We start from the raw sequence: 27858 nt of genomic DNA on the forward strand, positions 1-27858 counted from the left end.
GCTGCTCTGCCCCGCGGGGAGCCCCGGAGCCCCGGCCGGGCCGATGGGGACCCGACAGGGCTGAGTGCCGGCTCCGAGCCGGGTGCCAGCATCTGCCTCCGGCTGCTCGGGAGGAGCTCAGGCAGGTAATGATGTCCCGGGGAGCGTTCGGCGTCGCCGAGCTGAGGGAAAGCCCGCTCTGGCATCTCAGGGGGTTCCCGGTGCTAAAGCAGCCGCGTGTCTCGTATCTTTGCCATCTGGAACGCAAAGATAAGGAGCGAGTGCCTGCTCGTATCTTTTCCATCTGGAGCACAAAGATAAGGAGCGGCTGCTCCTGCAGTCTGCGAGGCTGTGGGGGAGCAGCAGCCGGCAGGGGCTGCCGCAGCTGTGATGGATTGAGCGCTTTGCAGCAGGGACCGGCCCTCCAGAGCGCTCTGGTGCTCGCCGCTGGGATGAGTTTGGGTGATCCCGGCCGGCTGGAGGCCCTGAGCCCCTGGGTGGAGTTATCCGCGATAATTCCCGCTGTATAGGTGTGAAACGAGCTGGCTTTCAAAGGCACCAAGTGCTGCTATTTACACCTTCATCAGAGCTGAGCGGGCACTGGGAGCTGGGTGAGGCTGAGCTTGGCCGAGGCTTTGGACAGGCACTTCAAGCAGTCCCTGCTCTCTGTCCCCCTAGATCTGTCCTGCTTCCCTGTCCTGGACAAAAAAATTCTCCTTCTGTCCTAAATCTGCATGCCCGTGGGCACCAGGACAGTCCCTTCACACTGGGCTGGGAGAGGGACTTTGTGAACTTTCTGCATCCTTCTCTGACTCTTTAAACATTGTAAAACAGCTTAAATGGGTTCTCCAAGCTCCCTAATATTTGGAAATCGTTTATATCTGTCTCTCGGGGAGCTCAGGGGCTGTCATGTCTGCAGCCTGGTGAGCAGGGGGTTGCTGCAAATCCACCTCCTCCCAAGAAGCTGACCCACACCACCAGCCCAAAATGAGGATTGTCCTGGGGGAAGGAAATGGGGGTGGCAAGCAGGGAAGCCCACCCTCTTGTACTGAATTGCATTTCTCCTTTTCCTCGCTCCTTGCCCGCCCAAATCCCTCAGCCCCCTCCCGAATCCCAGCGGGCCTCCCCACCTCTTTTCCCACAGATGCCTCCACGCTAAGCAGAGGAGCTCGGAGCTCCTGCTGGGTGAGAAAACGCTTTAAAAATACAACACTTAGAGGCGTTCTCCATCTGCGCGCGGCTAATGCGGGTCTCTCGCCATAGGTGAGCTGCTCCTGGAGCCAGATGAAGCCGCTCGGAGGGAGCTCGCCGGGACAGGGGGAGGAGGAGGAGGCGCAGGGACCGGCCCAGGGGCGCCGGCGGCGGCAGCGGCACCGGGCGAGCTGCCGGCCCAGCCCCTCACCGCGCAGGTACGTGCACTAAAAGCTCCCCCAGAGGTTCTTGAAACGCTGGCAAGGATGGGACAGCGATGGCAGTGCCAGGCAAGGGGCACTGAGCATCCTTGTGGCACGGTGACCCCTTCTCCTGCTCCCAGGCTCGCCAGGAGGAGAGGGAGAAGCTCTGCTGCAGCCCTTCCCAGAGCCAGGGGGAAAAGTTTGGGGGTTCAAACCCTCTCCCAGTTGTGCGCTGGGCTCCAGAGGGCTCTGTGCACAGCAGCCCCTGTGACCCGCCCTCCCTGGTGGCCTCCAGCATCAGTGAGCAGGGATGCTGCAGAGCTGCCAGACCTCCTGGCACCCAGGACAGGGGTTTGGGGTGATAAACCTGTCCCCAGTGCGCTTTTAGGGGTGCCTGCCATCCCCATGGGGTGCTGTGAGGTGGTGCCTGCCCGGGCTCTGGCTGTGTTTGTGGTGCTGGAAGGGGCCGGCTCGCAGCGAGGTCCCCTTGGCAGCCGGAGCAAAAAAAAAAAAAAAAAGCAAAAGCTGAGGCAAAGTACGGCAGTGGCTGTTGGTGACTCATTGCTGGCTGGAAACGGCCCCGGCGAGTCCTGTGTGGGGCTCTGCAGCGGCGGCGGCAGGAGCGGAGAGGGCGGCTCGGGGACGGAGCAGGCTTTGGAGGATGCTCGGGAAGGAGCCAGGTCCGGAGCAGCCCCAGGAGGGAGCAGGGGGAGCGTGGGGGATGGGACGCTGCCGATGCTTCCTGAGTTTCCTCAGGGTTTAGCCGGGATTCCCTCCACAGGGAGCAGCAGGCAGAGCTGTCCGGGCTCCCCACGTCTCCGGATGAAGGTAAGGGCAGCCCAGGCGGGGATGGGGTCACAAGGGTGGGTTTTCCACCCTCCCTCCCTCCCTGAGCAGCAGGAGGGTTCCCCTGGCCTGGCAGCACCTGCCTGCAACCCCTTCCAGCCCTGGGACCCCATCCCCATCCCTGGATTTGCCTCACCAGCTGTACCCCACCCTCTGCACTGGATCCATTGCCCTCCTCCCCCTGCCCTGGCCCAGTTTAGCTCCAGCTCCCTGAATCCCACAGGGATATTTTGGGGGGTACCTGCCAGCTGATGTCCCTTGGGAGCCTGCAGGCTGCAGAAGTGGCAGTGGCAGTTTTGGGGGTCTGTCCTGAAGTGGTGTCAGGCTGGGAGGGGTCCCTGCTGCCCAGCTCCCAGCACCTTTCTGTCCCCAGGCAGGATGAGCAGTCCCCAGGGACAGCCAGGTGGGGATCTGGCCAGGAGCGAGCAGAGCATGGAGCAAACCAGCGAGGTGAGAGGGAGGGGAGGGTGACAGCTGGGGACAAACCCTGCCTGGTTCCTCGGGCTCAGGCAGGCCCCCAGCCCCTCTGTGCTGCTCCTCTCGGGGTGCTGTGCAGCACCTGGGGGAGGTTTGCCCCAGCAGCACCTTTGTGCCTCTCAGGAGCCAGGCAGGGCCGTGCAGGAGCAGGCTGTGCACCCTGGGGACTCTGACAGCACTAAAGAAGGTGGGTGGTGAGTCCCCATCCCACATCCCAGCTGGGTGCCCTTAGGGCAAGGTTTGAAGTAGCTGGGGAGGAGCATGGGAACGTGTTCTGATGGGGGTCATCTCCCCTGGTGGGGACATGGGCAAGGGGAGACTGGCCTGGGAGGAGCCAAAGCCCCCCTGATGCTGGGGGAAGGATTGGGGTGGTCCCAAAACATGGGCAGCACCTCCTGCTAGGACAGGAGGGCAGAGGAAGGAGGGAAGGCCCAGGGAAAGCCCTCATGTGTGGTTTCCTGTGGCCCCACTGTCTTCCTGCAGATGCAGAAACCCTGGAGGAGCCGCTGCTGAGCCTCCCCAGTGAGCTCTCAGTGCTGGACAGGCTTGGCTTGCACAGGTAAGACCAGGGAGCACCTGCATCCCCCTGGGGGCTACAGGGCAGGGGGGTCCCAGGGCACAGCAGGGCTCAGAGACTGGACTTCCCTCCTTTTGCATTGCACAAGGGTTGCTATCCACACAATGGGCACTTGGCTTCCCACTTCTGGTGGTGGCTGGCAGCCCTGGGAGCAGGGCAAGGGCATTTTCAGCATGCAGCCCCCGTGATGCCCCCATTCCTGACAGTAATTCTCTTTCTGCAGGGTGGCTCTGACCGAGCAGGATCTGGAGGTGAGGGCTGCTGGGGGCTGTGGGTGGGCTGGGGAAAGGGGACACAAGGACGGGGACACCGTGCTGGCTCACAGTGCCACGGCTGTGCCCTGCTCCTCCAGGCACCGCAGGGCCTGGCAGCCACCATCCAAACCCTTTCCCAGAGATGCATTTGGAGGCAGCTGCATTTCCATGAGCGTGTCCTCTGCGTGCCCAGCAATCCCACAAAGTGCTCTGCAGCTGCTGAAGGGCGCCCTTGGCCGGGGAGGCGGCGGGAGCCTCGCTAATAAAAATCATTTCCCTGCGAGTGCCAGGGCTGAGTCAGGCTCAGCCACCAGCCAGGACCCAGCCAGGGGAGGGCTGGGGCTGGCGTCTGCCCGCCTGTGCTCTTGCCAGGAGGGCTCAGGGTTTCATTATCAGCTGCCTGGGGGACGTTATCAGCTGTATCTCCCTGGGCTGGCATCTCAGGGGACTGTCCCCAGCTTGCAGCAGCTCAAGGGTGCTGGGGCAAGGCAAGTGCTAATGATCTTCAGCACTGCCCTGATGGTGGCACGCTGGGAGGTCTGTCTGTGCCTTCGGGACAGCAGCACGTGGCCCTGGTGGCTTTTCTTCTGCCCCTCTGTGCCCCTCTCAGCCCCACAGGCAGCCTTTGCCCACCTGGCCCTGGCTTTTCGCTGTGACCTGTTCACCCTGCAGCAACGGGTGCAGGTGGAGAAACGGGCACGGGATGCAGCAGAGGAAAACATCCAGGAGGAGCTGGGGCAGTGCCGGGCTGCCCTGGAGGTAGGTGGGCACCAGGGCAGGGGGCTGGCACGTGCTGGGATCACCCAGCCCCAAAGGGGTTTGGACAACTCAAAGTGGCAGCTCCAGCAGCTCCATCCTTTCCCCCCACAGAGGCTGGGCCGATCCTGTGCCAGTGCAGGCTGCAAGGAGACACTGGAGCAGCTGCAGCACAACCTGGCCGTGCTGGCAGCAGCTGTGGAGAGGGCAACCAGTGCTGCAGAGAAGCTGGGGGCTGTACACCAGGTGTGTCCACAGCCTAGTGTGGCAGTGATGGAGGTGCTACAGATGGGCTTGGAGATGATGAAGCCTCATCCCTGGGCTTGCTGGGGTTTGTCCTTCCTCCTCACAGTGCTGGCCTTGACCTCACGTTTGTGCTTAGCAGGGTGCAAGGGATCCATCCACCCACGCCTGGGAGCGGGAAGGGGATGCAGCTGCACTCCCTGGGGGGAGGCACAGGGAGGGACTGGCAGAGCTGGCTCCTGAGGAGACTTAGGGGCCCTGATCCCCCATCCTGCCTGGCTGCAGGAGGCCCGGATGAGCCGGGCAGCAGAGGTGATGGTGCAGCACGTGGAGAACCTGAAGCGGCACCACCTGCGGGAGCACGCGGAGCTGGAGGAGATGAAGCGCCTGATCCAGCAGAACTCCCGCAACCGGCAGCTGGCAGAGAGCCAGGGTGAGGTGGGCTCTGCCCCCGGGGCTGGGCAGGGCTGGCACACAGCAGCCCCCACCCTCTGGGGGCCAGTGTGACCCTGCACCGCAGAGCCAGGGCTGGTGTGAGCTGAGGAGTGGCTGAGGGGAGCAGCTGATGGTGCAGTGAGGGGAACAGCTGGTGACAGTTGTGAGGGGACAGGGGGACAGCAGATCAATGTGGCAGCAGGTGCAGAGAGCCATAACCCAGCTGGGAATGCACGGCAGGGGGGACCCATGCACAAAAAGGACTCTGTTCCTGAGCACCAAACCCCACAGGTGCCACTGTGTCCCCTGCCTGGGGCACCACCTGTGCCAAGCACAGAGCACATAGCCAGGACAGCTTTGTGTCTGTCTGTCTGTGCATCAGCCCCATCCTTGTGTTGAGGGATGATGTAAGGCAGCTTCTCTTTGCTCTCAGATGATGTGGAGCCACGGCTGAGGCCTCACCCCCTGAAGAGGAGTTTCCAGCAGGTAACTGGTCCCAGTTCAGGAGTCTTGGAGCCACTGCCTGCCCTCCCTCACTGGCTGTCCCCACACAGCCCCTTGTCCCCAAACAATGTCACTGCAGCCAGCTGCTTGCTGCAGGAAGATCTGCTGGGATGAAGCAGAATGCAGGGGCAGCTTCAGGGAGCTGTTGGTAGACAGACAGGATGCCCAGCAAGCTGAGGGCTGCCTGTGCAAGAGATCTTAGGCAGATCCTTTTCCATTGCAGGGTCACAGGCTTGGCTCTTCTTTAGCACCACCTTGAATCCAGCACTGATCCCCCCATAGCTCCAGAGGTAGGGGAGGGGGTCAGGCAGCCCCACCAGGGCAGCTTGCAGCACTAATGACAGGCACAAACCTCTTGGCTTTGACCTTCCCTGGCTTTCCAGCTTCCCCTCAGCTCCAGGGGGAGCTGGCAGTGTCCTGTGGTGTCCCTTACCCGTGCTGGGGAGGTGATGGGGAAGGAGGAGGAGAAGCAGCACACAGAGCTCACCCCCTACCCCTCTGTTGCAGGGGTCTGCTCGCCGCAGGGTCAGCATCGCTGTCATCCCCAAGCAGCTCCTGGTAAGGACGTGTTGGGTGGGGACAGCCAGAGGCTGTGTCCCCAGCCTGGGTGCCACTGGGGCTCTGTGTCCCCAGCCTGGGTGCCACTGGGGCTCTGTGTCCCCACTGATGCTCCCGCCTTGTGTGCCCAGCCAGGTGCCAGCCCTGAGAGCCGAGCAGCCCCAGCAGGTGACCCGGAGCCAGAGGGGGCCCAGCGCTGGCCCAGCACCCCCAGGTGACTGCGCTGGGTGGCACCAGCTGATCCAGCTGTCCCCATGTGGCACAGCACTGACCCTGTCCTCTCCCTCCCCAGGAGCGAGCTGGAGCCACAGGGCCAGGACAGCGCCGTGACTGGGAAGCTGGTGGCAGAGGGCAGAGGATCCAGCACAGGGAGCGAGGAGCAGGAGCAGCTTGGGCCGACGTGAGCAGCACCTGGGTGTGCCCAGCATCCCCCACAGCTGCTGGCCTCTCTGTGGTCCCCGGGTGGCCAGCACTTGGGCAGGGGCTGGGGGGTTTAGTGCTGGAAAGCTGGGATGTTGTTTGGCTGCCTCAGCTCAACCCCGCCGGGGCTCAGTTTTGCCCATGCCCTCCTCAGGCTTGTTCACTTGGGCTTGTAAAAGGTTTTGCCAGGGGGTTTTGGGGCTGAGTTAAACATCCTCCTTGTGCCCAGATGGGGTGGAGATGGGATTTGCTCTCCCTCATGGATGACAAGTGTCCCTGCTCACCTTCTCCCCAGGTCCAAGGGGGCTGCAGCGGAGCTGTGGCGTCCATGGCTCTTCCTCCCACAGCACTACTGGGTTTTCTTCTGGCTGCTTCTGCTGAGCATCGCCTTCCTCCTCCTCGTCCGTGTCCTGGAGCTGCAGAGGCTGCAGCCTGCAGCATCACCCAAGGCCTAGCTGGACCAGGGAGGGGGAGCTGAGAGCCATCTCTGCTCCTTCCCCACATCCTAAAACACCAAACCCCTAGAATAATAAAATGGGAGGAAAAATGGGGGAATTGTAATGGTGGAGCAGGGGCTAGGATTTCAGGTAGGAGCTGTGGTAGGATCTTAGGTATGGCTGGCACCTCCATGTAACCACGAAGGGTTCAGGGAGCTGCAGCAGCTCTCACTGATGCTGTGAGTTGCCTGTTCTTGGCAACTCCATGTAACCACGAAGGGGTCAGGGAGCTGCAGCAGCTCTCACTGATGCTGTGAGTTGCCTGTTCTCAGCACACCAAGGGCTGCAGGTGTGCTCCCACTCATCCCCTGCGCTGGGGACAGCCCGGTTTGCTTTAGAGCCCCATCCCTCAGTGCCACCACGTGCCCTCAGCCCCTGCTGTAATTCCCATCTAACGCTCCTTTGCTGCTGCCGGAGGGACAGCGCTGGGCAGGAAGGCGCAGGTCAGCGATCAGCGGCACCACGAAGGGCTCACAAACAGAGGGAGCTGTTTCCGACCGCTCGCCTTGACACACGCGCCGCGTTTCCGTGTCCGCCCCAGCCTCCCACGGGTGGGTTCCACGGCACCCGGACCCAGCGGCTTTGCGGGGACCAGCACAGCCCGGCCGAGCTGCCATGGTGGGGGTTCAGCTCCAGCATCCCCAGGGAGGGGCTGCAGAGGGGAGGGAGGCATGGAGGTGCCGGCTGCTCGCCCTGCTGGCTGTAGCCGCCGGCAGTGCCACGGGTGACTCAGGGTGACCGACGTGACCCACGCCCCTCTCCCCGTGTCCCTGAGTCACCGGCACAGCCTCGTGGCGAGCTGTCCCCGTGCGTCACAGCCCCCCTGGCCGGGACACCCGTCCCGGCGCGCCGCAAATGTCCGGCAGCACCCCGAGGACAACAGGAACCCCAAAAAGCACCGGCCAGCAGCGAGCTTCGGTGACCCCGGGGGCTCCCCCGCCCGCCCCAAGGTACCTTCACCCCACTGGGGCCATTCCCACTCGGGAAACGCAATCCCAGAAGTTTCCACGCCAGCTGTGGTGGTTCGGAGCTGGCGCTGGATGGGTCCCCCCAACCCCGCCCCGATCCTCCTGTGTCCCCAGCACCCTCCGGTGTCCCCAGCACCCTCCTGGCCGGGGGAGCAGCACAGCAGCACGGTGGGAAGGGGTGAAGCGGTTTGCCTTCGTCACCCGAGTCTTTTTGCTTGCTCGGCGAAAAGTCTGGTTTCTCACCCTAAAATACAAAAAAACCCAGCTGGGGTTGCGCTGTGCCGCTCGTCCCGCTGCTCCAAACCTCCCGCAGCCGCATCTGCAGCGGCACAAAGAGGGGGGACCCGGGGCCGCCCCTCCCCGGCACCGCCCGGCCCGGGTCCCCCCGGCCGCGGGGGAGGGAGGGTCGGGCGGGCGAGGGGGAGGGGAAGGCCGAGGAGGGGAGGGCAAAGGAGAGGAGGGCCGGGCCGGGCCGGCCGGCAGCTGCTGCTCGCAGAGCCAGCGCTCGTTTCCTGCTCGCTATCGCCCGGCTGCGCCCAGCTCCGGTCCCTCCCCACGCCCCGGGCCGTGCCTCAGTTTCCCCCCGCGAGGGGCTGCGGAGGTGAGTGGAGGGTGAGGATGGGCAGAGCATCCCTCCCTGGGCGTGGGGAGGTCGGGGCTCTGCTGCTCCCCGTGTCCCCCCGCTCGGTGCCGGCATCCCGAGCTCCGGTCCCCTCCGCCCGCCGCGCTGCGAGCATCGCTGCTGGCAAAACCGAGCGGCGATTCTGCCCTGCTGGGGAGGGCTGAGCCCCCCGAACCCGTGTCCTGCTCGTCCCTGGGACGCTCCGTGGCAAGGTAGCGCTTTTTCTCCGGCTGACCCCTCCCCGCAGCCTCTCCCGGCGGCAGCGGCGTCCCCCCTGCTCCATCCTCGCTGCTTTTCCCCTCCAGCCGCTGAGCTGTGCTGCCCTCGGGACAAAGGGGAAAGAGAGCAGTCCCTGCTCCTCCTCCTCCACCGGTGATGAGTAGGGTGGGGAAGAGCTTTGCTAAGATCCAGGAGGGATGCCCTGTGCATCATCACGGAGATGTGCTTTGGGGTGGAGGAGAAGTATGAAGAGGAAAATGATGTGTGGGGTGTGAAACCTGGCTGTGACCAGACTTCCTCTTTTTACCAAAATTCAGCTGCAAGAGGCAGGTCCTTCTGTGGGCTGGTGCTGGGCAGGGGAACAGGCTGAGCAGCACAAATAGGGGGGCACATTTGCTTCTCCCCAAGAGTTATCTGTGCCCAGGGCTGTGGTGTGTGGATCCCTGGCAAAACTTAATGCAGGTTTGTCCTCTCTCCTCAGCCCTTCTCCCCACAGTTCCATGCTGGGGCCTTGCAAAGCTGGGGTGTGCTCATGCACCCACATCCCTGCCTCACACCAGAGGAGCTGACAGGGATTTTTTCCCTCCCTCCCTCTGAGGATTAAAACCCACCCAAATCAAGGCAAGGGTGGTCTCCCTGCCCAGTCCCACACCTGGGGTATTTCTCCTGAGCACAAGAATGTTTGTAAGAGCTTCAAGTGCCTTCACCGCTTCCTGACACCCTCCCAGCTCAGCTGGTGGTTGAAAGCAAGGGCTTTGGCCAAGCTCTTGAGTGGTCACAAGAACCCTCCATCCTGCCCCTGGCCTTTCACTGGAGGGGCTCTCCAGGGTCCAGCCCAGCTCAGCAGCCTGGGCTGTGTTGTCCAGGCTGGATCCCAGACCTGGGACAGCCCTGTCTGTGCTGGGAGCCTGCATCCCAAACCCAGGACAGCCCATCCATGCTGGGACCTGGATCCCAAACCCAGGACAGCCCATCCATGCTGAGACCTGAATCCCAAACCCAGGACAGCTCATCCATGCTGGGACCTGGATCCCAAACCCAGGACAGCCCATCCATGCTGGGACCTGGATCCCAAACCCAGGACAGCCCATCCATGCTGGGACCTGGATCCCAAACCCAGGACAGCCCATCCATGCTGGGACCTGGATCCCCAACCCAGGACAGCCCATCCATGCTGGGACCTGGATCCCAAACCCAGGACAGCCCATCCATGCTGGGAGCCTGGATCCCAAACCCAGGACAGCCCCTCCACACTTGGAGCCAGCGCAGCAGCAGCAGCAGCAGCAGCAGCAGCGAGGCAATCTGCTGAAAACCCTCCCAGCTTTCATCAGCTCTGGAGCTGTGTCCTTTCCCACCCTATTTCCATGTGCCTGGGAGCCACGTGAGCTCCCAAGCAGCTTCCCCCACCCTCTCCCAAGAGGCTGCTTCTCCTGGGAGGGCCGGAGGGAGACCCTGACCCCCAAGGTGGGATGAGTGTCCCTGCTCCAGGGGTGCTCCCCATGTCTCAGAGCCGGCTGATGTCCCCACAGACATTTCTGCAGCCAACCAAAGCTGACATGAGATGAGTCAGGCTGGCTGCAACCCCCCCCCCCCCTTCCCTCCTGCTTGCAGGAACAGCATGAAGGGAAGAAATGCAAGAGGCTTTGATGGAAGGAGCAGAGCACAGGCTGTGCCCTCCTCCCCTGCCGCTGGCCTTTGTGGGCTGAAAGCTGGGGTTTTCTATCAAGCCTGCAGGAACTGAGCTTTCCTAGGAGTTTCTGACCTTGCTCGCAGTTGTCCAGGGGGTTTGAGTGTGCCAGAGTGCTGGCAGGATAATCCTTTCTGTAGGAAACTGTGTAACACAAGGCTTGTTGTTCTGCCTCCCCTGAGCCTCCCTGCCAAGGCGTAGGGGCTGGAAAGCTTTCCCAGGCAGCACGCTGCCCTGGCACCATGGCCAGTGGGAATCAAGGCCGGGATGGGCATTTTCCAGAGCCAGGGGCTGCTGGGGCTGGAGCAGATGCTCCCTGGGGCTGCTATGTGGTGACCTGGGCAGGTGCCAGTGCAGGGACTTGAGCTGCTGGAGGACAATCCATCTGCACGGGGCACTGCTGCCGTGGCACACGGAGGGGTGAGAACACCGCAAACTCTCTGGGGAGGTCTCAGCGCTGCCTCAGTTTCCCCAGGCTCATCCTGTCTGACTAGCAGCGCCCAGGGGAAGAGCAGAAATCTGTCCTCAGGTCTCACAGGCCTGTCAGGAATGCATGGGCCATGTGCTCTGTCCCCACTCTGGTGTGTGCCAGCCCCTGCTGTGCCCCAGCGGGTGCCTTCCTGTCTGCCCAGGAAGGAAGGGGTTAACATGCCCGGATTTCCTGAGTGCGGTGCTGGAAGGGAAGGTGACCTGCAGAAGTGAATGCAGGGAGGGTGACCTGCAGAACTGCTTTGCAAGGCACGTTCTGGCTGTCGGGAAAGTCCTGAGTGAGGCTGAACCAGAAATCCAGCTAGAATTCGGCCTTTCCGGACAAAATTTAAGCGCTGAAGTAACTCCTTTCTCCTGCGGGCTGCCTAATTTATTCACGACATCCTTGTCCCGCTGTAGGGCTGGCCCCGGGCGCTGCCACGTGCCCACGATAGCGCTCGGGGGCGAGAGGGCAAAGAGCTGCGGTTCAAAGGTGGAAGCTCCGCGTCCTCCCGAGCTTTTCCTGCAGATCCTCCTTGGCAGCACCGTGTCCGTGCTGGGCTGGGGGAGCCCTTCACAGCCCTGGGGTTTGGCCACGGTGGCTGGAAAAGGCAAAGTTTTGTTTTGGTGCTGGGGCTGGCAAGACAAAGGGCTCAGGGAGTGCTGGGAATGGGAGAGAGATGCAAGGACTGGTACCCTGGGAGATGCCAGGGGGCTTTGGGAGGCTTAGAGGGAATGTGCTGCATCCCTCCTCCCAGAGCTTCTGTGGCGTGATGGTGCTGCTTGTAGGGTGATTTGACTTTTATTTGATTTCCTCACCGGTGCTTCCTCTGTGCTCATCTGCTTCCAGCCTCTCCAGGAGTGCTGGAAGGGGAGGTGGGGGAAAAGGTCACCCCGTTCCAGCTCCAGCCCCAGGGCTGGTCCTGCTGGTTTCTGCAGCAGCTGTGTGGCTGATTCCTAAAGCCAGGAGCTCCCTCCCATCCCCCTGCAGTGAAGGCAAGGCTGTGGAGGAAGGAAGTGATATCTTTGCTCCAAAACAACTCCCTCTGCTCTTGGCTCTTGCAGGTATCCACTGCATGGAGGAAGCCACTCACTGTAGCCCGAGCCTGCTCCATGCCCTGCCCTGAGGCCACCGTGGCAGGGTGACACCGTGGCTCTCTGGGAGCAGTGGCAGGGTGACAGTTCCATCCCTGCTGTCACAAAGTGCCAGTTTTGACAGTGCCATCACTGCCCAACAGCACCTGCAGCTGGGAATCCTGGCTCTGAGACACCAGGTCTGGTATGGGATGTGTTTGGGAGTGGGGATCCAGGAGAGTCCCCTCCCTGCTGACCTCTGCTGTCCCTCTGCCAGGCCTCTGGGTGACACAGGATGAGTGTGCCAGCCGAGGAGCCGGGCAACCCTGCCCATGCCATCTTTGAGAGGTTCCTGCATGCCGGGCAGTGCCAGGAGGTGCTGGGCTCCTTCCTGGAGCTGTGCCAGCAGCTGGGCCTGCAGGGCACTGGGCTGCAGCTCTACCACGGCCTCAAGGCTGCCCTCAACTACTGGAACGCCAAGGCCCTGTGGAGCAAGCTGGATAAGAAAGCTGGGCACAAGGACTATGACCAGGGCACAGCCTGTGCTGGCACCAAGGTAAGCGGGATGTGGGATGAGGGGTTTGGGTCTCTCCGTGCCCTGTGTCCTTGTCTTGGGTGAGAACATCCCCTGGGACACTCTGGCTCTCATCCCAGGAGGATGCAGGATGTGCCAGGCGGGAGGTTGATGGAGTTTAATGGGACAGGATGTTAATTGGCACTGCCAGCTCCCCATGGCATGGTGCCACCTCAGTGCCACCCAGCCAGCAGCGTCCTTCCGCCTCCCAGCTGCCCCTCGCTGGGGACATCCCATGGCAGGGCTGAGAGAACTGACAGGCCCTTTCTGGGAGATAGGAGCATTCCGAGTAGGATCTCCCCTTGGGGATATAACCCTAGCCCTGTCCCACAGATGGTGGCTCATTGCTGTGCCCCATTGTCCCAGCCCTGTGTAGAAGCTCTCAGGAGACCAAGCCCAGTCAGGGCTGCACAGACCTGCACCAGACCTGCACCTTATCTCACCCAATGCTTTAATTGCTGCCATTGCCCTGGGTGAAGGCAAGGTCCAGGGGGTGGGGGGCACCCCACTTTGCAGGGAGAATCAGGGGACTATTGAGGAGGGCCAGATCCTGACCCAGCAGGTGGGGAGGTGCTGCCTTTGGGAGTGCTCACACACACTGTTTTGGGGCTGCCCACCCCCCTCACTGGCCGTGCTGTGCCGGGGTTCACTCACACCCTGATTTGGGGGTTCACCCACACCCTGATTTGTGTTGCCCACCCCTCACTGGCCGTGCCATGCCCTGCAGTGCCTGGTGGTGGGCGCTGGTCCCTGCGGGCTGCGGGCAGCCATCGAGCTGGCTCTGCTGGGAGCCCGGGTGGTGCTGGTGGAGAAACGAGACTCCTTCTCCCGCAACAACGTCCTGCACCTCTGGCCCTTCACCATCCACGACCTGCGCGCGCTGGGCGCCAAGAAGTTCTACGGGCGCTTCTGCACGGGCACGCTGGACCACATCAGTGAGTTTTGGGGGCGCCAGGCTGGATGTGGGGAGTCCCAGCAGTCAGGGGTGCAGCCCTGAGAGCCTCTCTCCCCTCCCAGGTATCCGGCAGCTGCAGCTGATCCTGCTGAAGGTGGCTTTGCTGCTGGGGGTGGAGGTGCACATCAATGTGAGGTTTGAGAGCCTTGTTCCCCCCAAGGGAAAGGCAGGTACGTGACTCTGCAGGGTGGGTGGCATTCCTGAGGACAAGGACAGGGCTGTGGGTGGCCACTCTGAGCCCCCCAATGGCTCTGCAATGCCTTTTGGGGGGAAATGAGATGCAGCCCATTCCCTATGGACATTGATGACCACTCTTCTCCCTGCAGGTGGCTGGCAGGCCGTGCTGCAGCCCAGCTCCTCTCCCCTCAGCCACTATGAGTTCGATGTCCTCATCTCAGCTGGCGGCGGCAAATTTGTCCCTGAAGGTGACCACGGGTGTCCCTGCAGCCCCGGGAACAATGTGGGGGCTGCGTGGGGGCTCACACCTCTGCTCTCCTGCAGGGTTCAAGAGGAAGGAGACGCGTGGGAAGTTGGCCATTGGCATCACCACCAACTTCATCAACCGCCACAGCCGGGCCGAGGTGGAGGTGGCTGAGATCAGCGGTGTGGCCCGAATCTACAACCAGAAGTTCTTCCAGAACCTCTACAACAAAACAGGTCAGTGGTCCCATGGTCCCAACCCCTACATGTGGGGTGTTGGGGGCTCCTGCCCCCTCCTGAGGGAGCTGGAGGCTCAGCCCCAGGATGTCCCCAGTAATGGGGTGCAGTAATGGGACATTTGGTGTCTGAGCCCAGTGCTGGGACACCCCATGGCCCTGGCTCAGCCCCTTTCCTATCACCAGGCATTGACCTGGAAAACATCGTGTACTACAAGGATGACACTCACTATTTCGTCATGACGGCCAAGAAGCAGAGCCTGCTCACAAAGGGGGTCATCCTCCAGGTGAGAAGGGCAGGATCTGGCCCTGGCCTCTCACAGCAGTGGGCAGCTTGAAAGTGGGATGCAAATTGTGGATACTAGTTTGACTGCACACGCTTGGGGTGGTGGGGGCTGCAGCAGCTGTTGCCTGTGCCACAGGAAAATCCTTCCAGGATACTGAGAGTGCAGTGGCACAGCTGCACCCTAGAGCTGGGTGCTGCCAGGCTGAGGGACAAACATCACCTCCCACATCCCACTCAGCTTTACCCCATCCCCGCAGGACAAAGCGGACATCGAGAGCCTCCTGGCCCCAGACAATGTGAACCGGGATGCCCTCCTTAGCTATGCCAAAGAAGCTGCCAACTTCTCCACCAACTACTGCCTGCCCGAACTGGAGTTTGCCCTCAACCACCGGGACCTGCCGGACGTTGACATGTTCGACTTCACGTGCATGACGCGCTCGGAGAACGCGGCGCTGGTGCGGGAGCACAATGGGAGCCGTGTGCTCCTGGGGCTGGTGGGCGACTGCCTGGTGGAGGTGAGAGCTTCCCCTGCAGCACCCCTCATGCCCCCGTTTCCCTCTCCTTGCAAGATGCATTGGTTGCAATATATTTCCCCTCCCTAAGTGCCTCTCATCCCAGTTGCCCAGTGCACTCCATCCTTGGGCAGGCTGCCATCAGTGGCACGTTTTGGGAAGGTTATCCCCTTCTCCATCCCCAGAGAAGATCTGGGGTTGGTTCAGGATGGAGGAGCAGCCCAGCCCCTCCCCAGTGCTGCTGTGCTGGCTGGGGAGCAGATGGCCACCCCTCCTGTCCGTGCGCGTCCTGCCGCCTCTCCCTCTTTCATCCCTGGCCAAGCCTGGCAGCTCCCAGCTCCTCCCATCTGCCCGGACCAGCCATGCAACTCCAGTTCCATGGAGCTGTTCCATGTTCCAGCTCTGCCTTCCCCTTTGCAGCCCTTCTGGCCGCTGGGCACCGGCGTGGCCAGGGGCTTCCTCGCCGCCTTCGACGCGGCGTGGATGGTGCGGCGCTGGGCGGCTGGGACACCCCCTCTGGAGGTGCTGGCCGAGAGGTGAGTGTCCCCATCCCTCTGGGCTGGCCCTGGAGCACGTGAGGATGGCAGCAGTGATGCCAGCCCTGTCCCTTACACCCAGGGAGAGCATCTACCAGCGCCTTTCACAGACATCCCCGGACAACACCCACAAGAACGTCAGTCAGTACAGCATCGACCCGGCCACGCGCTACCCCAACATCAACCTGCAGGCCATCAAAGCCAGCCAGGTACCTGGCCAGGTCCTGCCATGGGACAGCCAGCCAGCCCAGCCTCCCTGGCTGTCAGGGTGACACCAATTTACCCAGTACCCTGTCCCCAAAGGGTGTGAGACTGAAGCTATTAGCCCACAGGACACTGGATGCATTGTGGAAGGTGGAGGGTTCTGGAGGGTTTGGGGGGGCGATGTCCAGGTGTCCCCCTTGCCTGGGCCACCTCCCTGCGTGGTGTCATTGGTTCTGGATGGGTGGTGACCCACAACATGTCCCCATTGGCAGGTGAGGGACCTCTACCTGGTGGGCATGGTGGAGGTGGACCACCATGGGAAGAGGAAGAGCGACAGCCGGCTCAGCACCGGTAGGAGCAGCCAGTCCTGCCCCATCCCTCCCAGCAGCCCATGCCCAAGTGGCCCCTGCCCTGATTTTCCGCCCCATCCTTGTTTCTTGCACCCTGGCCTGTGTCCAGCAGGCTGTCCTGGTGACACCAATGGTTTCTATCCCCTCTGCTTGTGGCCCACATGGGGACCCTGCTGCCTTCTGGGGACGAGGCTGTGCCCCTCCAGGCTGCACAGATGCTGAGCCATGAAATATTGACAGATGCTTTTCCAACATAGTCATTGAGGCTTGTGGGGAGGGTTTTGGGGGGACAGGGGGTGTCTCAGGTTGCTCCCATGGGATCCCTTTCCTCTTAAAGCATGGAGTCTGAGGCTGGAGGTGGACTGGGGGGATGTCCCTTGTCTCTGCCTCCCCAGTGGCCCCTGGAGCTGTCTGTGAAGAGCTGCTGAGCTGGTGCCAGGCCAGCACAGCTGGATACCCTGGTGTGGCCGTGACCAACTTCAGCACCTCCTGGACCAGTGGCTTGGCCCTCTGTGCCCTCATCCACCGCTTCCGCCCCGACCTGGTGTGAGTGCCTGGAGCCCCCAGAACCCTCCACCCTGCACAGCCCACCCTGATGGCAGCCATGTCTCCCCACAGGGACTTTGACTCCGTGGACCCCCAGGATGCCATTCAGACCCACCAGATGTTGCTGGACATAGCAGAGCAGGAGCTGGGCATCCAGCCTGTCCTCTCCAGCGCTGAGATGGCCACCTTGACAGAGCCTGACTGCCTGGACCTCATCACCTACCTCAGCCACTTCTATCAAATTTTTGGGACCTCTCCAGGTGCGAGGTTTTGGGGGGATTTGTCCCATCCTGAGCTGCCCTGGGGCTGGCTGGGTCCCACCAAAACGGCCATGTCCTGTGCAGAGGTGGAGGTCAGCAAGAAGCCACTGTCTCCCCCTGGCACACGAGGGGCCATCCTCTTCCTCAGCAAACTGCAGAAGAGCCGGAACCTGGCACACAAACGTAGCCAGGTGAGGAACCCCCACCCAGACCCTCCTGGCACACCACAACCCTGCCACACTCCCCACCCTTACCACCCCCTCTGGATCTGCAGGATGGTGCCCAGAAGGACAGCGAGGCCAAGAGGAGCCGCAGGGACGCTGAGGTGGGGCTGCCCCAGGGGGGCTCTGCTGGGTGCAGCTGTCCTGGGGGGAGAGTGGGGGGCTGACCCTGCCCTTGGGTCACTTGTAGCTGGACACGGGGCTGGATGGAGACACTCCGGACAGTGCCCACGAGCTGCCACAAGCCACCGGGATGGACCCAGGGCAGGTTGGTCCTTGTGTCCCCTTGGGATGGAGGCTCCAGCTCAGGGCAGGGGGGCACCGGGAGGGCACCGGTGGCTGGCAGGGCCAAGCCAAGGGCTGGCACCAGAGCTGCACAAGAGAACGCCCACGGGTTCCCAGCTCCTCCCTGCCTGTTTCCTGACCCAACTGGTTTTCCAGAGCCAAGGCTTGCCGCTCCCTCAGCCATCCCAGCACCCAGACCCGGCGCTGAGAGAGGTGCAAAGCCCTGCCCCGTGCCCCCATGGCTGCTGGCACGGCCACGGGGCAGGGTGGGTGCCAGGCCCCTGGTGCCAGCCCCGCCTGTCCTGTCCCCCCGCAGCCCCCGAGGGACAGGACAGGGGAGAACAGCGACGCCTGCTACTTCTGCGGGCGCCGTGTGTACATCGTGGAGCGGGCCAGCGCCGAGGGACGCTTCTTCCACCGCGGCTGCTTCCAGTGCCGGCGCTGCGGGGCCACCCTGCGCCTGGGCGACTACGCCTTCGACGAGGAGGATGGTGAGACAGCTCCCGGGGACAGGGAATGCTTGGGGAGCGGCTTCTCCACCTCGCAGGTCCTCACATGAGTTCGCCCCCTACCCCCTCCCCGCCAGGTAATTTTTACTGCTCGCTGCACTACCCCAATCCAGCCAGCATGGACCTGCCCCGGGATGAGGCTTCGGCGCTGCCTGATGGGGTAAATCACCCTAAATCCCTGGAGGTGATGGAGGAAAGGCAGAATGTTGAGGGGGGTGGTTGGGTGTGGCCCCTATGCTGCATCGTCCCTCTGCTCTGGCTCTGCTGCAGGATGCTGATGCTGCTGCCCACGCACCCTCAGATGCTGGAAGGTCGTGTGTGTCCCCCATGGAGTGGGCACCCAGCCCACTGCAGCCCACTCCAGCAGCCCCACAGGCCGGGGAAGGGCCTGGGGACGTTGAGGGCACTGCAGATGTTGGTGACATGGAGGAGCAGGAGCCGCTGGCACAGCCTGGGGAGGATGTGAGGGAAGAGCAGGTTCCCAGAGCGGAGCCCCAAGGAGCAGCAGAGGAGGGTGAGGAGACTGGGGGCAGGAGGAAGATCATCCTTACACCACTGGAGAAGCTCAGTCTGTCCACGCTGAACCTCACCAGTGAAGCAGAACCCGACCCTCCACTGAAGCCAGCTCGTCTGAGGCTCCCAGCAGCACCCAAGGCCCTCCCTGCCCTGCGGCAGGGACAAGGCGCCTGGAAGGAGGAGGAGGAGGAGGAGGAGAAAATTGACATGGAGAAAGGTAGGTGGTACAAACTGGAGTCTCCAGATGAGCAGAGCTCTCAATCCCTGCAGGACCCTGCTGTATCCCACATCTTGCTCATGAGGAACCAGCCTGAAACAGCTTTTTCTTGGGCAGATTTGGAGGACAGTGACAGCGAGGAGGGGGAGGAAGAGGAGGAGGAGGAGAAAGAGGAGGAGGAGGGCACAGGCCTTGGCATCATGAAAGAGTTGGTGAGGATTTCCCCCAGGTGATGGTAGCTGGGGCTCTTGCTCCTCTCACAGAGGCATCAGGAGTGGCTCAGCTGTGGCTGCCAAGGCAGGAGGTGCCTGGTGCAGGCACTGAGCCCCTGCCTGTGCCACCATCCTTTCACAGTACCCAGACCCCAGGGAAGAGGAGAAATTCCCCACCTGGAAGCGCACCTTGGCCCGCCGGACCAGGGAATCCCAGATGAAGAGGTTCTGCAGGGCCCAGGTAACCCCGCAGGGGACGGCCACATCCCCAGTGTGGCACTGCACCCTGTCCCCTCCATCCTGCTGCTGGTGGCCACATGCTGGCAGGTGCTGGCCTGCAGGTGAGTGCTGCCCTTCCCTTACAGGCCATCCAGAGGCGGCTGGAGGAGATCGAGGTGACGTTCCGGGAACTGGAGCAGCAGGGCACCAAGCTGGAGAAGTTACTCCGGGATGAGAATGGTAAAGCCAGGGTGGACAGAGCACTGTGACCCTGCAGGGGGGGTCTGCACCCTGCTGACCATCCCCCTGTCCTGCAGACAGCCTGGCTGACCAGCAGACACAGTGGACAAACCAGCTGCTGTACCTGGTGCAGAAGAAGAACAATCTGATGAGCGAGGAGTCGGACCTCATGATCGCGTGAGGCTTGGGGGACGCTCCCTGGTGGGTGTGGGGGCTCACCTCACCCCAATCCCCTGCAAATTCAGTACCCAGCACACCCTTTTCCTCCCCACAGGGTGCAGGAACTGAAGCTGGAGGAGCAGCAGTGCCAGCTTGACGAGAAGCTCCGGAGCTACATGAACAAGGAGGGTGAGTGCCAGCCCGTGCCAGGGAGAGCACCCCTTTGATAGTGCAGGGAGCAGGTCAGGGCTTGTGGCCTTCCCAGCTCTACTCTGGCCCCCTGCACCCACAGATGCCCTGAAGACACCTGAGGATGAGAAGGCTGAGCAGGAGATCCTGAAGCAGCTGGTGGAGGTGGTGAACAAGCGGAACATCCTCATCCAGCTGCAGGAGGAGAAGCGGCTCAGTGAGCTCCGGGCTTGACCTGCACGGCCCCCGGGCCACCAGTCCTCCCTGGGGACCAGCAGAGAGTGTGTGAGTGAGTCCTGGGCTGAGCACCACCCTGAGCTACCTCTGGAGGTGGCCATGCCCCTGGTGCCAGCAGCTGCCACAGCAATTCCAGCTCCCTGCTTGCCAAAGTCTGTCATGGAGGGGCCAGACCCGCTGGTGGATGCCCACGTGAGGAGACACCAAGAAGCACTCAGCCTTGGCGGGCTGAGAGGGTGCTCCTGTGCACGGCTGGAGTGCCTTTGCCTTGTGCTGGCTGGAAAACTCACAGGGGACTGCAAAAGGGGGCTGTGGTGGCTCCCAGCAGCAAGGAGGTGACTGGCCACCAGAGACAGATGCCATATGTGCAGGGGCACCTTCAGGAATGGTCCCTCAAAGCCACCCTGGGACATCCTTCCCAGCTGAGGGCATCCATCCCAGTCTGGACTGCCCATCTCAAGGGACGTCTGCCTGTACAAGCTGGGGCCAGTGACAGACTGGGCTGCTCCAGCTGCTCTGCACCACTGCTTTTGGATGCCACGTCCACGCTGCCCCCAGCTGCTGCAGGAAACCGAGGTCAGAACTCTACCGTGAGCCCCTTGGGCCAGGGAAGGGCTTTTTGTCCTGGAATTCCTATGGGAATTGTGCTCAGGGCCAACACTCTAACACCAAGGACAAGGGACACCAGTGGCTGTGCCCTCCTTGCCCCTTTGGGATTTCTTCTGCTTGGCGATGCCACACTTTGCACAGACCCCAGATGCCCCTGCAGTCCCTGGCTGTTGCCTCTGTGGGCAAATGGTGCTCATGGCAGCCCAGACGTGTTGGGATGGGGGTCCCAGGTATAGCTTCCTCTCTTAGCAAGGCCACCCTGTGCTCAGCCCTCATGCTGCCATTTCCCTCAGCACCTCCTCCAGCCCTCCCTGTGTTTGTACCAGCCCTACAATCCTGCTGCAACCCCCCTCCCTTCAAATAAAGCCCCCCCTGATCAAAGTGCCAAAGGTTAAAATATTGCCTTTATTTTCCATCAGTTAGGACTGGTTGCCAGAACAGCCACCAGTGTAAACTTTGAGGCCACCCCAGGCAAGGGCACCCTCAGTGTCTCAAGCCTTCCAGCCTCGCCAGTGGGTCCCTCCGTGTACAAAATAGTGTGTTTAAAAAGACAGCAATAAAAATCTGCCTCCATTGTGGTTCTCACAGGGGTCAATGCAATAAATCTACCCCAAAAACCTTAATTTCCCCCAGAGGCAGCTGCCAAACCTGCACTACTGCATTGGCTGCAGTGCTGCTGGCCTAAGACCCGAAGTCAGCTAAAAACAAGGAGGATAAAGGGGACATAGTGTGGCCAAGGGGGACATTGTGGGACACCCAGAGCCCCAGCTCAGCCTTCACTGGGACGCTCCTGCAGGGCCCTCAGCACCATCCACATCTGGTCCTCGGTGCCGTGCAGCATCTTCACCTCCATGGTGTGAAACAGGTGGAGACCGGTGGCGAGGACGAGGACGCCGAGGGCGAGGAAGGCCAGCAGGCAGAAGGAGAGCTTGGGGAAGGGCTGCTCTGCGCCCAGCCCAGCCAGAGTGGCCAGGGCAGCTGCAGCCTGGAGCAGCAGCAGCAGCAGGGCCAGCACAGCCATCCTGCCCGAGGAGTAGCGCTGCCGCCGCGCCGCCCGCAGCCCCGCGCCCACCTCTGCCCGTGCCTCTGTCACCACATCTGCCAGGGCTGGGTCTGTGGGGACAGGGCCATCAGCAGGGTGCGACCCCCATATACCATCCCTATGCCCTCCCCATATCCTTCTCCCCATCCCCAGTGCTCTGCAGCCCTCCACCAGCAGCACCACAAGGGGAAACGTCCCCAAAGAGCTCCATCCAACCCCACCAGTCCATCCACCAGCCCCCTGCCCAGCACAGAGTGGATGCTGGCAGCAGCCCCTGGACTTACCAGCTGTGCCAAGGGTGGCACCTGCAGGCTGCCCCTGCCTCTGGATGTGCAGTGTTGCCATCACAGCTTCATGGTCGGAGAAGGGGATGTCCACGCCTGGGGCTCGCCCCGTGGTGGTCTTCAGCTCTTCACACTTCACCGTGAAGCTGGAGATGGCCTGGGTGAGGGGACAAGGGGGTCACAGCAGTGCCTCACCCCCAGCACTCACAGCTGGTGGGCAGACACCTCCGTTACCTTGTAGAGGATGTAGTCAATGCGGATGCCCAGCGGGAAGGGCAGCAGCTCTGACTTGTCAGTGAAGCAGTTGTCAGGGACAAGGGTGCAGCCGTTCTTACAGCCCTGAGACAGAAGCCTGGGTGAGCTGGGGGCTCTTGGTGTGCCCTGGGACCCCACTGAGCCCCTCAGCTCACCTCAAAGTGCATGGCCTCAGCAAAGGCATCCTGCAGCCCCGTCCAGCCACGCAGCAGCCGGATGCCCACATCTTCAGGGTGCATGTTCAGGTCTCCTCCCAGCAGCACCACATCTGCTGCCTTTGAGGTGTGTCTGTGGGGACAGGGGTGGCTGTCCTTCCCTGCCCTGCCTGGCACCCCACTGGAGTGACTGGGACCTGCCCAGTGCTCCTCCACCTTATTCCTGACTGGCACTGGTGCAATGGGAGCTCTCTGCAGTGCAAGCCCCGGGGGCAGGGGTGACCTACACGTGTCCTGGGGGCCTGCAGGGGACAGCCCCCAGCTGCTCACCTGATGAACTGTGCCAGCTCCCAGGCCTGCACCAGGCGGTGGGGCAGGTAGGCGTCCTTGTCCCGGCAGTACTCGGCGTGCAGCTGGAGAGAGAGGGAAAGCAAAGGGGCTCTGACTCCTGCCCTGCTCCCTGCAAACCCACCCAACCCCTCCAAACAGTCCCTGCCAACACCTCTGTCTTTGTTTCACCCCCACTGGGGAGAGCCTGGGATGCTCACCTCAGTGCACAACCAGGTTGTGGATCCCTGCCCCCTGCCCTGAGCAATATTTTATTAAATCAGTGCATAGAACAGGGCAGAGGGTGAAGAGCAGGGTTAAAGCAAGGGGACAGTAAAACAGGGGTATGGCCACTCATTCCCCTCCTCCCCAGAATTGGGAATTGGATTCTTCCCTGGGCTGCTCACATGGGTGACGTAGACGTTGAAGATGATCCCTGAGATCTTCATAACTACGAGACCGACGGACTTGCCGCAGAACCAGTCCCCGTGCTGGAGCTGCCCAAGGGGAGGAAGGGCAGGTCAGGGCTACTGAGGCTCTGTGGGGATGGACACCATGGTGCCACGTGCCCCCCAACCCCACCTACCATGTAGGGGTACCCGTTCAGTGAGTACTGGTAGAGGAGCATGTCCAGGATGGGGAACCTGGAGAAGACGCAGAGGCCGCTGCCGATCACCCCACTGTGGGAGGGAGGAAGCACAGTGAGGAGATGGGGTTCCCAAAACCTCTGCCTTGCCCTAACCCTGGGCCAGGAGGACTCCCTGGGTGCCTGGATCCATGTGTGCTCCCGTGAGCACCCCACTGCCCAGGCATGGGGTCTCTCACAACGACAGAGGTGACCTAAAGGACCTGCAGCAGTCCCTGCAAGTGGCAAACCCCGAGGACATGGCACAGCCCTGGCACTGCCCCACAGACAGCCCCGGGGGGCTGAGCTTGCCCTTCTCACCTGCGGAAGTAATGGGAGAAGGGATAACAGCCTGCTAGCTTCACCTTCAGCTCACTGTAGTCCTGCTCGCTCCACACCTGGAGGACAGAGGGACAGGCTGAGGACAGTCATGGCCATCTCCCAGGCTGGGAGGGGGTGCATTCAGCTCACAAACTGGCCTCACCTCCTGCAGCAGCACCAGGTCAAAGCCCTCCTGGCGCAGCGTGTCCCCGATGAGCCGGACGCGCTGCTGCCGCCGCTTGCTCAGGTAGCGGATGGCCCTGCCACAGAGGGGTGACAGTCAAAGCCTGGCGAGGACAGGGCCATGGGGCTCTTGGGGACCACTGTGACCCGAAACGAGGGAGAGAAACAGGGCTCCAGTACCAGCAGAAGCAGAATGCACATGGGAAAGATGGGAAGGGGAAAGGGCCATGCGAGGACAGGGGGACAAGATGCAGGGAGGCTGTTTGGGGACAGCTTCTCCTGCCTGCAGAATTGAGGCAGCTCATCCTTGCTTGGGGTGCAAATGGGGGATTTTTCTGGGGCTAACAAGCACGGAAGGGACAGGAGGCAATACCCAGCCAAGCACCTCATGACCCTCTGGGGCGGGGAGTGTGCTGAGAGCCCAAAATGAAGGGGCCACGAAGGTGACCCCAAGGTGGAACCCTCCCTCAGTGTGGTGCCCCCATCTCCCCCCACACAGCCTGGCGAAGTCTGGACTCACCAGCAGTTGAGGTTGAAGATCCGGAGGCGCAGGGTGGGCTCCCCCTCCATGGCTTGTGGGGGCTCTGTGGGGGTCAGCAGGCAGTGCCAGGCAGAGGGGGCACCTGCGGGGAGCGGGTAGGAGTGGCAGCCCCCAGGAGCCAGTGCAGGCTGCAGGACAGAGCCAGGGAGCCAGGCTGGGAAGGCGGAAGGGCTGAGGCAAGGCAAAGGCCAGGAAGGAAGGAAAAGTGCTGAGGGTGCTCCAGGCCTTTTGCCTCCTTTCCTGCACACAAGGACCACCCCGAACCCTAAACTGCCCCCGTACAGGGATCCATGGACCCAAACCACCCATGTCACCCTCCACCCAGTGGTTGGGGACACCAGTGGGCCAGGGATGGGCTACAGGGCTCAACCCCTCTGCCTGTCAGCGAGTTGTGCTGCAGGATGGGCTTGCATCCTGGTTCCAAAGTGGAGCTGCGAGGCACGGCCATGGGACACCGTCACACACCTCCCCACTCGGGAAGCCCACGGATCCTTTTCGGGACCCCAAACCCCGGCGGAGGCAGCAGCTCCGGAGCAGCCCCAGCTCTCCGCCAGCTCCGCTTCCCCCCTGCCTGATCCCGTGCGATTGTCCTAGTTTCCGGTTTAGAAGCTAAAAAGAGCAGCCCCGGAGCTCCAGGATGCCGGTGAGAGCAGCCAGGCTCTGCCTGCCCCGGCGGGATCATCCCGTTCCTGAGCCGCGCTAATTAACGCCGGCGGCTTCCACCGGGCCTGAGCCCCCAGGGGCGCTCCCCGTTCCCCGCGGGATGCGGCGGGGACGGGAGCGGGACAGCGGCAACAGGTGGAGCGGGGAAACGGGAGAGCGGGGGCGGGAGCGGGGAAACGGGAGAGCGAGGAAAGGGGAAAGAGGGGACGGGAGCCAGGATAGGAGCGGGGGAGCGGAACAGGAGGAGCGGAGCTGCAGGACGAGCGGGGGCGGCAGCGGGGTAACCGGAGGAGCGGAGCAATGGGAGGATCGGGACTGCAGGAGCAGCGGGGCCGGGAGCGGAGCAACAGGCGGAGCGGGACCGGAGGGAGCAGGACCGAGGGGAGCGGGGCCGGGAGCAACGGAGCCGGGCGGAGCGGGCCCGGGGGGAGCGGGACCGGGAGCAGCGGGGCCGGAAGGAGCGGGACCGGGGGGAGCGGGACCGGGGGGAGCGGGAGCAGCGGGACCGGGAGCAGCGATCGGCGGGGCCGGGAGCGGACCTGCGGCGGGCCGGGAGCGGCGCGGGGCCGCGGGACTACGCGTCCCGGCAGGCAGCGGAGCGGGGCGGAAGGGGCAGGACCGGGACCGGGGCCGGAGCCGCGGCCGGGGGGGTGAATGGGGCCGGGAAGGGCGGAGGGAGCCCCGGCGGGTGTGGTGGGTGTAACGGGGTGTAATGGGTGTAACGGGGCGCGCCGGGGGTGCGGGGGGGATAGCGGGGTGCGGGACGGATGGGACAGCGGGGTGCGGGAAGGATAGCGGGGTGCGGGAAGGACAGCGGGGTGCGGGAAGGATAGCGGGGTGCGGGAGGGATAGCGGGGTGCGGGAGGGATAGCGGGGTACGTGATGGACAGCGGGGTGCGGGAGGGATAGTGGGGTGCGGGAGGGATAGCGGGGTACGGGAAGGACAGCGGGGTACGGGAAGGACAGCGGGGTGCGGGAGGGATAGTGGGGTGCGGGAAGGACAGCGGGGTACGGGAAGGACAGCGGGGTACGGGAAGGACAGCGGGGTGCGGGAGGGATAGCGGGGTGCGGGAAGGACAGAGGGGTGAGGGAAGGATAGTGGGGTGCAGGATAGCGGGGTGCGGGAAGGACAGAGGGGTGCAGGAAGGACAGCGGGGTACGGGAAAGATAGCGGGGTGCGGGAGGGACAGCGGGGTGCGGGAGGTATAGCGGGGTACGGGTGGTGGTGGAACGCATGTGTGTCCCCGAGTGTAGGATGGGCTGTGAGTACCGACAGCCGGGACACCGCGAGCAGCGCTTGGAGGGGTGGTGGTGACACAGGAACCCCTCTGTCACCCTGTGGTTGAGGGTGCGACCCCTCAAAAGGTGTTCCTGAACCCGGGGAAGCGTCTGCCATGGCCAACGCAACTTTCCCCAAGCAAACCCTGCAGCAGTGATGCAAACTAGAGCGAAACACAGCGGGATGCGGCATCCTGGTACCCAGAATTGGGGTACCCAGTGTTACCCAGCCAAGGGGTTACATGGGACATGGCAGCTCTCATATTCCTATGAAATAAAATATGAACTTCAGAACTGCTTGAGCCAACCCATGAACAAATAATTTTAATGGTTTTTTTTTTCAGCGGACCATAGTTTTCTCGGAGCTCCACAGTCTCCTCTCTTTGAAGTTGGACAGATACAGTAAACACAACAAATATATGATACAACCCATCACAGCTGGATTAAAAAAAAATACACAAAAAATATAATACATAAAAAAATGGATTTTTAACATTGTGGACTGACGCAGCTCTAAAAATGGTGATTGTAACCCTGGTAAGCTTTACAAAGTCTTTAAAAAAATAAAACAGTACTTCATGTGAAATTCATAAATACACTGGAGGCGAACGGAGGGGCTGGGGGAGTTGAGAAAGTGTCTCTGGGATCATGACTAAACCCCAGCCAGGGCTGCTGGGGGCACCAGTCTGTGTGCGTGGGGTGCAGTGTGAGCCCTGGGCTCGGTGCAGGCAGCAGGGAGGGAGGGAGGGATGGAGGCACAAACCTGTCCAGTTTAACAAAGAGCTTCATCCCCCAGCAGGGCTGGGAGTGGGCACGCCTGTGTTTTATGGTGGGGGAGTTTTGAGTTTTCATTCCCAGAGTTTAAATCAGTGAGTGAAACAGAAGGAAAAAAAAAAAAAAACAACAAACCAAAAACCTACAAAACAACAAACAAACATGCTACATATGAGAACTTGGCCCAGCACAGCCCTGGCATGGTTTGCCAGTGCCTGGCCTTGGATTTTTCCCTCTCTCTTTCCCTCCCTGCTCTGTCTGCCCTGCTCACAGCAGCCACCTCAGTCCAGTCCCACCACTGAGCCCTGGGCCTGGCACGGGGCTGGGATGGCTCTGCCCCATCCCACAGGGATGGGTGGCTTTTTCCAGCAGCAAGAGGTCGAAGTCCCCGTGCTTCACAGGACACATGGCATCAAGGCAGCAGCCAAGGCGCTTTCCTGAGCTCTGGAGCTGTTCCTGCTCCTTGCACTGGCAGCACTGAGCCTAAACCTGCCCTGTCCCCCTCCCAAAGCAGCTGCAGTGCCCCTCAAAACACTCCTGCCTCTTTCCCACTGCCTTCACTTCCCTGCCAACATGAGAAACCCATCCAGACCTGGCCACCTCGGGCTCTCTGTCCCCCTGCCAGCCTCCTGCCACCCTGCTCCCTGCCACCTCTGTCCCTCTGTCACCCTCCTGCACCCTGAGGTTGCTTTCCCCAGACTCTGCCCTTGCAATCACAGCCTCAGGACTGGGCACTCTGCCTTGGCTTACTTTGGGCTGCAGCCACAAAAATACCTCCAAGCTGACCCAGTCCCTTATCCTGGCACCCCTCCTGTTCTCTGTCCCCTCTCTGTCTCTGTCCTTTCTGTCCCAAACTCTGCCCACTGACAGCTTGGCCCTGCATTGCTCAATTTGTTTTTCCCTGCACCTCCCTGGCCACTTCCCACAGGATGCAGGAGAG

At 62.1% G+C, this 27858-nt stretch overlaps 3 protein-coding genes and 1 long non-coding RNA gene across 5 annotated transcripts; 3 read left to right on the forward strand and 1 right to left on the reverse strand.

Moving 5' to 3' along the window:
• Positions 1–1125: 1125 nt before the first annotated feature.
• On the forward strand, positions 1126–6993 carry LOC118696176 (inositol 1,4,5-triphosphate receptor associated 2-like). Its single transcript, XM_036398158.1, has 15 exons — positions 1126–1164; positions 1243–1388; positions 2155–2201; positions 2593–2669; positions 2820–2883; positions 3180–3255; positions 3497–3524; positions 4146–4286; positions 4398–4529; positions 4812–4959; positions 5395–5447; positions 5973–6023; positions 6155–6237; positions 6316–6423; positions 6739–6993. The coding sequence occupies exons 2-15, from the start codon at positions 1264–1266 to the stop codon at positions 6896–6898; spliced, it is 1293 nt and encodes a 430-aa protein (XP_036254051.1). The 5' UTR covers positions 1126–1164; positions 1243–1263; the 3' UTR covers positions 6899–6993.
• A 1422-nt stretch (positions 6994–8415) lies between these two features.
• Positions 8416–20859, forward strand: MICAL1 (microtubule associated monooxygenase, calponin and LIM domain containing 1). Its single transcript, XM_036398528.1, has 26 exons — positions 8416–8509; positions 11970–12178; positions 12256–12534; positions 13280–13487; positions 13570–13677; positions 13834–13932; positions 14009–14164; positions 14350–14450; positions 14707–14964; positions 15382–15497; positions 15580–15706; positions 15974–16052; positions 16447–16597; positions 16670–16857; positions 16942–17048; positions 17132–17182; positions 17269–17346; positions 17680–17854; positions 17950–18032; positions 18143–18605; positions 18723–18817; positions 18960–19058; positions 19183–19276; positions 19354–19453; positions 19551–19624; positions 19728–20859. The coding sequence occupies exons 3-26, from the start codon at positions 12274–12276 to the stop codon at positions 19856–19858; spliced, it is 3402 nt and encodes a 1133-aa protein (XP_036254421.1). The 5' UTR covers positions 8416–8509; positions 11970–12178; positions 12256–12273; the 3' UTR covers positions 19859–20859.
• SMPD2 (sphingomyelin phosphodiesterase 2) lies at positions 20853–25447 on the reverse strand. 2 transcript variants are annotated; one of them, XM_054517295.1, is made up of 11 exons: positions 25406–25447; positions 24183–24285; positions 23643–23739; positions 23480–23556; positions 23120–23213; positions 22941–23030; positions 22537–22619; positions 22207–22339; positions 22031–22135; positions 21797–21953; positions 20853–21583 (listed from the first exon to the last, which is right to left on the reverse strand). In XM_054517295.1, the coding sequence occupies exons 2-11, from the start codon at positions 24230–24232 to the stop codon at positions 21240–21242; spliced, it is 1230 nt and encodes a 409-aa protein (XP_054373270.1). In that variant the 5' UTR covers positions 24233–24285; positions 25406–25447; the 3' UTR covers positions 20853–21239. The 2 variants fall into 2 exon arrangements, with proteins under 2 accessions (XP_054373270.1, XP_036254422.1); XM_036398529.2 differs by having other exon boundaries at positions 24183–24374; positions 25406–25423.
• Positions 24537–26730, forward strand: LOC118696379 (uncharacterized). Its single transcript, XR_004981647.2, has 2 exons — positions 24537–25001; positions 26121–26730. It is a non-coding gene; the product is annotated as an uncharacterized LOC118696379 (long non-coding RNA).
• The last annotated feature ends 1128 nt before the right edge of the window (positions 26731–27858 follow it).

Source organism: Molothrus ater, chromosome 25 (genome assembly GCF_012460135.2).
Source record: "Molothrus ater isolate BHLD 08-10-18 breed brown headed cowbird chromosome 25, BPBGC_Mater_1.1, whole genome shotgun sequence".
Taxonomy (NCBI): domain Eukaryota; kingdom Metazoa; phylum Chordata; class Aves; order Passeriformes; family Icteridae; genus Molothrus; species Molothrus ater.